We start from the raw sequence: 10916 nt of genomic DNA, 5'->3' as shown, positions 1-10916 counted from the left end.
TCCCAGCCTGTAGACAGAGAGAGGAACATTTTCACTCTGCCCAAGCATAGCCGTGGGCATTTCACATGCTGTGCACTGTACATGCACATGTGTGTGGCTATGTGTGTGCGCACTTGTGCATACGGACGTGTGTGTGTGCGTGCATGTATGTGGATATGTCTGCGTACGTGCGTGCATGCTCACGTGTGCACGTGCCTATGTTGGTGTGCATGTGTGTGTGTGCAGATATGTCTATGTACGTGTTTGTGTGCTCACACGTGTATGTGCATGTGCCTATGTTGGTGTGCGTGTGTATGTGTGCAGATATATCTCTGTACATGCGTGTGTGTTCATGTGTGTGTGTATGCACGTCCATGTGATGTTCTGTCTTTGCATCTCAGGTCTATGAAGGCAGGCCCAGTAGACAGCCAGGCACGTCTGCACTTGGTCAGCCACAGGTGCAAGGAGGCTTCAGGATGCCAGGGAGGGGGCCTGCTGGCCCTGGGGACAAGTGGGAGAACTGGGTGAAATAAACCATTTCTCCCTCCTCTGTCTGGAAACAGCCTAGGGTGGGAATCTGAAGGGCTGGATTTATTCCTGGGTTTGGCTGCTTTAAAGCTGCGGTCCCTCTCAAGCCTCAGTTTCCCCACTTGTCAGAGGAGAGTGTTCTCTGCCCTGCAGCCTCCCTGGGTGATAAGGTGGCGGCTGTTTGGAGTCCCCAAAGAGAAGTCCTCCTCCTCTGCAGAACCTCGCCCTGGATGATGCACAAGACACACTTTCAACACCAGAACTTCCCATCAACGGGCTCACCAGCCTGCGGCCTGCCGGCTTCAGCGGCCTGAATGCACCTTCCCTGGGTGCTGGAAAGAAAGGAGGTTGTGGGCGAAACGGTTCGCAGAACTTTCTCAAGGTCCTGCCTTGTCAGAGCCCTCCGCCTGGACACAGTGTCTTTGAGGGGGGCAACCCGTCTCCCCTCTTCCTCTCCCCCAAACGCACCAGCCTTTCCTCCTGTACCGTCTTTCTCTGGCTAAAGCAGTTGGCCTTCCCTGTATGGACGAGGCCCAGGATCTGCGGCCAGGGCTGCCCTCATCCCTCCTGCTGGGTTCACACATTAAACTGCCCCAGGGAGGAGCCTTATACCCCGCCCGACTTCTTCCTGTATTTGTTGATGCTGTCATCACCCAGGAGTTCTGTTACTGGTGGCCAAAAGCACCTATTGAGAGAGCATGAGGAGCCTCGGAACTGGACGGCGTGCCCTCACGGGGCAGGGCCCTTGCAGGCATCACTCTGACCATGTCCATTGCTGTTTGTCCAGCACCGCACGTGGCCCCAGGACAGAGAGGCGTTGCACAGACAGGGCCTGTGGCTCCACCACGCTAACCTGTGAAGAAGCATCACATCTGTTAACGACGTTAAACAATGAATTGCACGAGTGGGCAGATTTTTCTTGCTCTCTGGAACCAGATTGATTCAGGTAACTGTCTTAAGAGAGGGCTGGTCCAAACCCTCTCTTCTTCCCACCCCAAACTCGGGAACGAATAACTCGGTGTTTCTTGCGACCTGACCTCACTTTGCAGGAGCTGAGTCCATCTGGAGGATCCAGAGGTGGTGTCCCTGGGTGAGAATTAGCAATTGTGGGTGAGTTTCTGGACATAGGCTTGCTGGGGGCACGGAAGGACCTGTTAGCCGGTCCCAAAGGACGGGACGGGTTTCCTTGGTGAGCAGTGTGGATGTTGGAAGCGGTCGGTGCAGGCACCTAAAGGCCCCCTCGGCCCTGGCTCGGGAAAGGTGTGCAGGGGAAGCTGAACTTGACTCGCTCGACACAGAGTCCACCGGGGACCACTGCAGGCCCACGTGGAGAGGGAGTGTGTGGTGTATGCTGAAATCACACCGACACAGAGGGGAAGTTGAGCCAAGTTCAGGTGCTGTCATTCAATTTCCTTTTCTTTTAAAAAATGGCATCGCCGCGTGACCTCTCTTCGTTTATTATAAATCTAATACTGCAAGTTTCAGTTGAGTGAACTCACATCTTATTTGGAATCTGGGTCTAGAGTTGCCTAAAGCTGGTGGGAATGTAATTGTACACAAGCATGTGAGGCCTGTTAATTTGCAATCCACGATGAACAGCCCTTTTGACAAGCCCCGCGCTGGGTTCTGAGGAGCCGTTCTCTAGAACCGCCGAGCGCGAGGACCGGGCACATTTGCATAAGAGGCACTTGGTATTTCTCACAGGATGAAAACATGTAATTTTGCAAATGTTTATAGATTGTTAATTTGGCTGAAGAGGAAAATCAAATTACAGGTAGTAGGTTGTGTGCACTGGCCCTTTCCTGGGTCTCTCGTGTAATTACGGCAAGCGCGGCACACCAGGCTCCTCCTGGTGGAAATGGGAGGGGTGAGCACGGTTGGTGTCCCCCAGAAGCAGGGCTACCTCGCAGCAGTGAGACCTGGCCAGCAACGTTCCAGAGCCGGGGGAGGTTGGGCTGTGCGTGGGGAGACGGCCACACCCTGATGCGGGATCCCTGGGATCCAGAATGTTCGCACCGTCTCTGATGCTTGCTCTGGAGTCGAACAGAGCCACAGCTAGGGGATGGAGGAGGCCTTGAGGCTGAGCCCGTTAACTTCCAGGTTAGAGGATGTCATTCTGCCCTCGGCTGGGCATCCTGGGCTCCTGGGATCAGGCGAGTCCAGCCTTTGCACCAGCAGGCTCTGAGAGGCCCCTCTGAGCCTCAGTTTCCTCTTCTGCACCATGGAGCTGTGGAGTCTGCCCCGTGCTCTGCTCACAGGGCTGTTGGGGCTTGGGGGAGGGCGGGACCCCTGTGGGAGAGCAGAGTCACGAGAACCGAGCTTCTTTACATATCAGCTTGGACTGAGGTTCCCTCTGCACCTGCTGGAGTGGGGACCGCACCTCCGAGGAGATGACAGTGGCGGACCCTAGCATCCTGCCAAGGGGCCCACCGCCCACAGCCCCCAGCCTTACACTGCCGGGGACGGCACCTCCGATCTCTCTTGGACTGTCATTACATCGTCCCCTTTCAGAGGGGAGAGCTGGGGGCCCTGCGAGGCGGCGGCACAGACCCAGAGGCTCGGGTGTGTGGAGACCCTGGGCCCTTGGACCTGCGCCTGTGCTTGGAGGACCTGTCTCCCCTCCTCCAAATGCTGTCGGCCACTCTCAGGGCCCCGACACTGACCCTGTGGGTCCCTTCAGACAATTTGCTGACCCCTGAGCTCAGACCCCTCCGCACACTGGCCAGGCACGTGACCCTCTCCAAGCCTCACAAGTGCCCTGGGGGGTGTCGTGTTACTGGCTCCGTGGGGTCCTGGGGGGTGAGTGTTCTGAGTGTTCTCAGAACCGTGCCCAGCACATGGAGAGCCCTCGGCAAATGCCAGCCCTTGTTTCTACCAGGGTTAGGATGCCCTCCTGGGCTGACCCCGGGACACTGGGCCTGGGCTTGCTGGGATGTGGCAGAGTCATTGTGAATGACACGACCTCCCCATCTATCTCCTCCCCTCAGAGAAGCTTCTTTCTCGGGACCCTGCGAATTTACTCATCATCTGTGTGCAGGGCGCCCACCGTGTGCAGGAGAGGAAGTGACCCACACGTAGGAATTCTCAAGATTGAATGTGCTCCGTCCACTGCCTCCCAGCACCTCCTCCCGCCACCCCTCAGCCCCGCGTCCTGTCATCAATGCTGGGGCAAGCATTCTCAGTAGACACTTACTGTGGGACCTCAGCCTGACCAAAGACCCTCAAAACCTTGCTCCCCTGAGTCCCATCTTTAGCGGGGTTTTGTCAGTGAGACCCTCAGTCTAGCCCCAGGGGTGGCCTGAGGCACTGGACACGTGCAGCTATTTCAGGTGCAGTGGCTTGAGTGCAAAGCACAGTCTCCTGTCTGATGAAGCCGCCGTGGCCCCCAGACTCCTGGCAGCTGGGGACCAGCTGTGCTTGGGGAGGGTGGGAGTGGAGCGGGGGCAAGAGGGACAAGGCAGGGCCAGGAGGACCAGGCAGGGCTGAGGGCACCAGGAGGGGCTGGGCAGGACCTGGGGGAGGGATGTGGGGGTACAAGGTGGGGCCTGGTGGGGCCAAGGGGAGCCTGGGGAGTGTAGGGGTGGTGAGGCAGTGCCGGGAGGGGGCAAAGTCGGACCCTGAGTCCCCAGGCCGCAGGCAGCCTCAGGCAGGCCCTGTGCTTGTTTTCAGTTTCATATTTTGGTGAGAAACAGCCTGTTTGGGTTCCTCCTCTGGAATGTGTACACGGAGAGACTCCAGGGCCCTCAGCATGGAGATGAACTTGGCTGGCCCTGGGGCATGGCTGGGGGCCAGAAAGTTAGAACTGAGGAATTTCAGGAGCCCAGCCCTGTCACAGCCTGGGGTGATGGGAGTGGGGGCACCCCTGCTCCCCAAACCCAGTCAGAACCACAGAGGAAACCAAGACAGAGAAGGGAGGGCCGCCAGACCCCTGCACAGAGGCCAGTGTAGGCCTCTCAGAAGAATCCGGGCGGGAAACATCCAGCTATGTCCTGGTGCCAGTCCCAGCCCACCAGGGGCCGTGTCCTCTGGCCCCTCACAGCCCAGGTGCCATCCTGAGGAAGTCCTTGTCCCCTGGCCTGCCAGTCAGATGGGAGGGGGCCATGAGGAAGCTGACAGTGCCCAGGGGCAGACCACGGGGTCCCAGGGAAAGAGGCAGGGAGTCCGGGGGCTGCTTCCAGGAAGGGAGGTGCCTAGAGAGCCGCCGTGGCCTGGGTACTGCGGGGAGCCAGGTTCCACGGGGATGCCCAGCTCAGGCATTTATACCCCAGGGAGCTGGTCGCTTCCCTGTCTGGGTCCCAGGGCCAGGCAGATGCACAGGGGTGCGAGGTGGGAGCAGAGCTGGGCTAGGGCCCATGAGTCCAGCTGACAGCCTCTCGCCTGAGCCCTGGATGGTGCTGTGCACAGCCCGTGCCACGGGCAAGGAGCCTTGGACTCCAGTGGGCAGAGGACCCTGCCGAGGACACACAGTGGCACGACTCCCAGCCTGGTGCCCCTGTCTCCCAGGAAATCCAGCACCACCACAGACCTCCAGGGCAGCTGTCCTGGCTGGGCAACACTGAGGAGGGGGCTCATGGAGATCCCCACCCTCTGCACACCATCCTCACCTTCCACGAGCACAGGATGGAACTGGCCAGGAAGGAACGCCTGGGGACAGGAGCAAGAGCAGTGTGTGGTGTATGCTGAGGCCACATTAACCAAGGCCAAGCGCCCAGACCATGGGAGGTGATTGTCCTTCTGGGCTGTGCAGGAGTTCGGCATATCAGAAGGAAGAGGGACAGATGGAGGCAGATGCAGGAGCTACATATCAAAGGCTGAAGAGATGGTAAGTCTGTCCTGGACTTGGGGGCTGGGCGGGCATGGCTGGGGTCTTCCTGTGCATGGCTCCCTGCCTGCACCTCCCTCCAGTCACACTGGCCTCTGGCCCCCAGCACAGGGCTTGGCACAGGCTGCCCCCTACGTGGAATGCCCTTTCCTCCTGGCTCGTTGTTCCAGCTCACCATCACGGCCTCAGCTCCTGAGAGCCTGGCCTGGCCACGCGCTTTGCACACTCAGTTATCTTCTGCTCAGCGCCCTGTGAGCTCCCTTCCTGACACATCCGGCGCAGGGCTCTGCAAGCACGCAGAAGCTGCCTGTCTACTTCACGTGTGTGCTGTGGGGCTGCAGTCTGGGCCTCTTGGGTTCATGGTTGCGCCCCAGCTCCTAGCTCAGGGCTCACGAATGTTTGCTAATGAATAAACAGCTCCCACCCTGCTCAATCAAGGACGGGAGGAATTTGAAGAGAAAGGAGGCTTTTCTCTCTTCTTCCCCAGGAGGCAGACCAGGGGCCAATGGACAGCAGATTCCAAGAGTTTTATTTCAGCTGGGTGCAAAGGGTGGGTGTCAGCCCAGGAGGCCTCTCTGGAGGGGTGCTGCTCCGCTATAGCCAGCAACTCAGCAGTGGGGAGGAGGGGCTCATCTGTGGTCAGTTTGCACTCGGGGACCTGGTGGTTGCTCTCAAATCTGCCGCTGTCCTGCTTCTGTCTGTGGGAGGGAGGGATAAATGTGTCTGGGATTCTCCCTCCTCCAGGAACTACCAGGGACTGACCCCTCATTCCTGCGACATTTGGTGGAGGAGCCTCTGCCCAGCTTCTGCGAGAAGGGGCGCCCTAAAGTCTCGGGAAAAGGAGCTCAGGGCCCAGGTGCCACCCAGCCTGGGAACTTTGGTCCCAAGCACAGCCATTTGCACACACCGCCCCTGAACATCCGCTTGGCAGCACCTCCCAGCTTTGTTAATGGAAGCCTGGTGATCCGTAACCCGCGTGTGGCAGACATCTGCTCGGGGCATATCGATGATCAATCGGCGGATTTGCAAGAAAGGCATAAAGTATTTAATTATAATTGTGTTGGGCAAGTGTGCGTGGTGGCGGCAATATGTGAATAGGTCACAGCCAGCCCTCACCCTGCTATGTTGCTGGTATTAAATGCCATTCACTCTAAGGGCTGGGAACCTTTCTGAAGTTGCAGGGTATCATGCACTGGCAAATTGAAAATGTCCCTTTGCTTTTGAAAATATGATTGATACCCTTTGCAAAACAAATGACGCACCTCATAGTACACAGATTTCCCCCAGTGCCGCCCTTGCCTCTCCTGGGTGTCGAGTCTACTTTTGGCCACAAATATATTCTCAGAGAGGATGAGCTATAAAGACCTTGACTTATTCTGAGGCCCCCAAGAGCATTTAGGAAAAGGGGTTTTGTTGTTGTTGTTCCAAATCAGTCTTTGCTTACCAGAACAAAGTGCAGGAACTCAAAAGACAAAATGTAAATTTTATTTCCTCTGTTGGTAGCAGAAAAATATATCTTCAGATACTTTCTTTGCCATATACTTATGTATGGGAGCATCTGCCTCTTATGACCATCTAAATTACATCTTGTATGATTTAAATCTATGCTTTTAGCACAACCAGCAAAGGGATATAAAAATAACAGGAGTACAGACAGACACAGGTCACATACCACAATACACACACACACACACACAAACACGTGTACACACCATGCTGGTAGCCTGTACAAGCTAGCATGGAGGGGGTGAGGAGCCAACCCGGAGCTGCATGCCTGTGATGCAGGTTCCCATCTGTGAAACGGGCATGAGAGCTGCAGCGCCCATCTCCTAGGATCCTACACCTGGTGGGCTGTGGGAGCACCAGGAACGCTGGCTGCTCTCCCAGTAGAGAGTTCTGGAAACCAGAAGCTGACATTTGCAAAGGAGAGGTGTCCACATTGCAAGCCTCATTTCCACTTCCAGGAACAGGCATTTGAGGCCGGGCTCCAGCTCCTTCTCCCTGGCCGAAGGGTGCCCTTGTAGGCAGAGGCTGCGGTTGCCTGGGCCGGGAGGCCTGGGAGTGGGTGCACCACCACGGGGCCAGGTGTTCACAGCGTCTGTCAGCAACGGCCTTCCTCCCTCTTCTCAAAACAATGAACCAAACACATCGAGTCTATTTACAGGGCAGGTGAGTGGGAGAATACTTGGATTCTTCCAAATAGAGATGAAGCCAGGGCCAAGCATCTTTTGCATGTTCTGGTCTGTCTCTGCAGCCCGCCTGCCTTCACGGCCGCCCAGTCCCTGTTTTTAAGTGTCCGATAGAGCAAGACTACGTAATTCCCAAACGAGACAGCCAGGCTCGTTGGGTGTGTTTTTGCCGTTCACAAAATTAGCCAGTCGTTGTCACCGAGAGAATCAGATTAGGTGTAATCCATAGTAATGTTCAAATTAAGTTATTGAAAGCAATTAACTCTGCAAAAATGGGCTGGTGAAAAATGATAAAGCTGGTCAAATAGTTTCACTGTGCATAATTGTGTTTTTAGAAAGCCCGTCTCTACACAGTAATTAAATCCTTTACATTTCAAGTGGAGTGCACCCACCTCGGATACTTGTAACCATGCACTGTGAGGTGTCACAGGAATTTTATCAGCAGCCTGCTCTCTTGGGCACCTGATTTTTTGGGAAACCACTTGATGGAAGGTGCCCGAATCAGGGCTGACTCCCTGCTCAGAAGAATCAAGAAATTTGGACTTTGCCCCAGTATCATCCCAAATCTGGGCCCCTCCTTCCCACCTTGCGTTTCTCACTTCTGGTATAAAAAGCACCACGGATTTCTTAAACTGTCACCAAAATACTCGGCTGACACAACAAGATACATTTGTCACTTCCAATCACGTCACCGCTAGCACGTACACCATCATCAGCCTTGGGGTGACTAATTCATGGGGCCAATTGCCATCTCTCTTCACGGTTTGTGCCTTACCACTATTATTTTAACAATGGGGATGATGTGAACCAGCCCACTGACCGCACACTGGGCACTTGTGGCTTTTGGGGTGTGGCTGCCTAGAAAACTCACCCTCAAGTGACTGAGGAATGAAATATCTCCTGACTCCAGGGACCATGACCCTGTGTTTATTCCTCAGAGCAAGAGCACTAGGTCAGTCCAGAGCAAACCCTTAGGTAAAACTGGAACCCAGTGGGGTTTTCCCTGCAAGAGAACTGTTTTCTGAACAGGTCAAGTCACAGCCTCACAGTCTATACCCTTAACGAGCTCCACCTCCGCCTGTCCCCCCAATCCAGGCCTGGTGAGGCACCTGACCTTCTGTCTGCACGAGAAATTGTAGGATTTGCGGAACTCTGGCTTCCTGGCTCAAGGTGGGGCTGGAATCATCTTTCCAGGAAGGGTCCGGGGAAGACCCCAGACCGAACTTCAGGGGCCTCCAGGGTGGCTCCACATCACATTGTCCAAAAGTAGCGGCCCACGTTCTCCAGCCGCGGGTATCTGCCCTCTTGTGCGAGGCAGGGCGGCTTGAGCCCAGGGAAGGGGTCTGGGGAGGACAGGATGTAGTCGATGCTGAACTTGAGGTCCCGGGGGTGCTCTTTCCCCGGGGGGACGGGGCTGGCGGGGGGCTCACGGCCCGGGGCGCGCTGGTCAGCGCTGTCCGGGGCCAGGGACCCCTGAGCGGCAGGCGGCTCGGGCGGACACGACGGCCCCTGGGCGCCCCCCGCGCGCGGACCCCTGGGCCCCTCTCGCTTGGGGCCGCGCCGCCGCCGCCGCCGCCGGTAGTTGCCGTTCTCGAAGAGGTCCAGCAGCGACTCGCAGCCGCCCGCGAACGTCCAGTAGCTGCCTTTGCCCTTCTCGTGGCCCTCGGACCGCGGCACCTGCGCGCGGAGGGAGGGGCTGGGAGCGGCTCCGCTGCGCTGTGCGCCCGCCCTCCTTGTCCCCTCGGGGCGCCCTGGACCGGGGCGAGGGGGGCGCACTGCGCAGGTGGAGGCGGCCCCGTGGGCTGAGGACGCACCTCCCCGCAGCCGCCGAGGTGCCCTCCCCTCCCCGCCACCGAGGCCCTGGCGCAGGTGTCACCACGCGGGGACACCCGGGGCCCGTCGGGGGCGGCGCTCACCTTGACGAAGCAGCTGTTGAGGGACAGGTTGTGGCGGATGGAGTTCTGCCAGGCGCGCTGGTTGGCGCGGTAATAGGGGAATTTGCGCATGATGAAGTCGTAGATGCCGGACAGGGTCACCCTGCCCGCGGGGCTCTGCTGAATGGCCATGGCGATCAAGGCGATGTAGCTGCGGAGCCCGGGGGTCAGGCGGGGTCTCCGCGGGGGCAGCCTCCCCCGCGTCCTTCCCCCCATCCCGCAGGACGCCGTGGGGCGCAGAGGCGGAGGAGCGAGGCGGTGTTGGGGAAAGTGTCCCCCGCAGCTCGCGGTCCCCGGCGCCACCCAGACCCCAGAAGCTCTTCCCCGGGCTGGGGAGGCCCCTCCCCGGGAGGCCAAGAACCTTTCCTGGCTCTCCCCAAAGTAGGGACAAATGCGTCCTTTCTCTGAGCTCCGCCGGAGAGAAGAAATCTTCCCCCCGCCCTTCCTTCGTCCCGGGCAGGTCCCGGCGACCTGGGACCCCTGCAGGGGGGTCACTGTCCCGCAAACCCCACCGCCACCCCCGCAGTCACCTGTACGCGGGCCGCGTGAGCCTCTTGTGTTCGTCGGAGCTGCCGGCCGGGTAGTCGTCGGCGTCGTAATTGAAGCAGTTGTAGGGATACTGCGAGCTGTCAAACATCCTGGCGCGCCTGGCGCTTGCTGGGGGTCCCGGCTGCAGCTGCCGCCTCCTCCGCGCCGCCCGCCGGCTTCTCGCAGAGCCCTCTCCACGCGGCCCAGCAGCGACTGCACTGCGGGCTTCTCTCCGCCGGAGCGGGAACCTGGGCTCCTGGGGTCCCCCGCCTGCCCCCACCCCGTCCTCTCGCATCCAATCCCGGCGCGGGGGAGGCCCCAGACACCGGTAAAGCGGCCGAGGGGAGCGGAGCGGAGCGGGGCGTCTCGGTGACCCTCTGACCGCCGCGGGGGGAGGGAGGAGGAGGCGGCGCGCTGGGTGGTCCGACGGGCGGGGCGGTCCCCCCTACCCCGCTCCCTTTCGGGGACGCTCAGGGCAGGGCTCGCTCCGTCCCCGTCCCTGGAGGCAGCTTGGGGTGTCCTCGCAGGCTCCCTGCACTGGCGGAAGTCTCCTCGGAGCGCCCCGGTCCCGTGCGCCCCGGTCTCGTGCGCCCCGGTCTCGTGCGCCCTGGGCGCGCCTGAGACTCGGTGGTGCTTTCCGGGCGCCGGGATCCCCGGGTGGACGCTTGGGTCTCAGCGGAGAGCACAGCCCGGAGTCGGCGTCAGAGACCAGGACTGTGGCCCCCTCCGCCGCCTGCACTGTCCGCCGCTCTCCACCCCAGAGCGGCCGGGGGGTCCAGGCCAAATCCGTGGGGCCCGGCGGGCGTCTCCCGGCTTTGGTCAGTGGGTCAGCTGAGCCAGAGACCCACGTCCCAGAGCTTTCTGCGGCGCCCTGTGCTCCCGCCCAGCGGCCTCTCAGTGCCTGCAAGTGAGTCCCCGCCAGGCCCCGGAGGGAGG

The 10916-nt window shown here is 59.2% G+C and overlaps 1 protein-coding gene across 1 annotated transcript; it reads right to left on the bottom strand.

The window, feature by feature from the left end:
* Positions 1 to 8514: 8514 nt before the first annotated feature.
* On the bottom strand, positions 8515 to 10089 carry FOXL3 (forkhead box L3). The gene is made up of 3 exons (XM_054545638.1): positions 9983 to 10089; positions 9435 to 9603; positions 8515 to 9195 (listed from the first exon to the last, which is right to left on the bottom strand). Exons 1-3 carry the CDS (start codon positions 10087 to 10089, stop codon positions 8770 to 8772), a joined length of 702 nt encoding a protein of 233 aa, XP_054401613.1. The 3' UTR covers positions 8515 to 8769.
* Between the last annotated feature and the right edge of the window lie 827 nt (positions 10090 to 10916).

The sequence above is a fragment of the Pongo abelii genome, chromosome 6 (assembly GCF_028885655.2).
Source record: "Pongo abelii isolate AG06213 chromosome 6, NHGRI_mPonAbe1-v2.0_pri, whole genome shotgun sequence".
NCBI lineage: Eukaryota > Metazoa > Chordata > Mammalia > Primates > Hominidae > Pongo > Pongo abelii.
Note: the sequence above shows the minus strand (reverse complement) of the source record. Positions and strands in the feature narration are given on the sequence as shown.

Excerpts from the sequence above, each read along its gene's own strand:
- FOXL3 (XM_054545638.1), bottom strand. The coding sequence starts at position 10,089 with ATGTTTGACAGCTCGCAGTATCCCTACAACTGCTTCAATTACGACGCC. Across the intron at positions 9,604-9,982 it reads CTCACGCGGCCCGCGTACAG|CTACATCGCCTTGATCGCCA; the intron begins GTGACTGCGGGG and ends CGGGCTCCGCAG. Across the intron at positions 9,196-9,434 it reads TCAACAGCTGCTTCGTCAAG|GTGCCGCGGTCCGAGGGCCA; the intron begins GTGAGCGCCGCC and ends CTCCGCGCGCAG.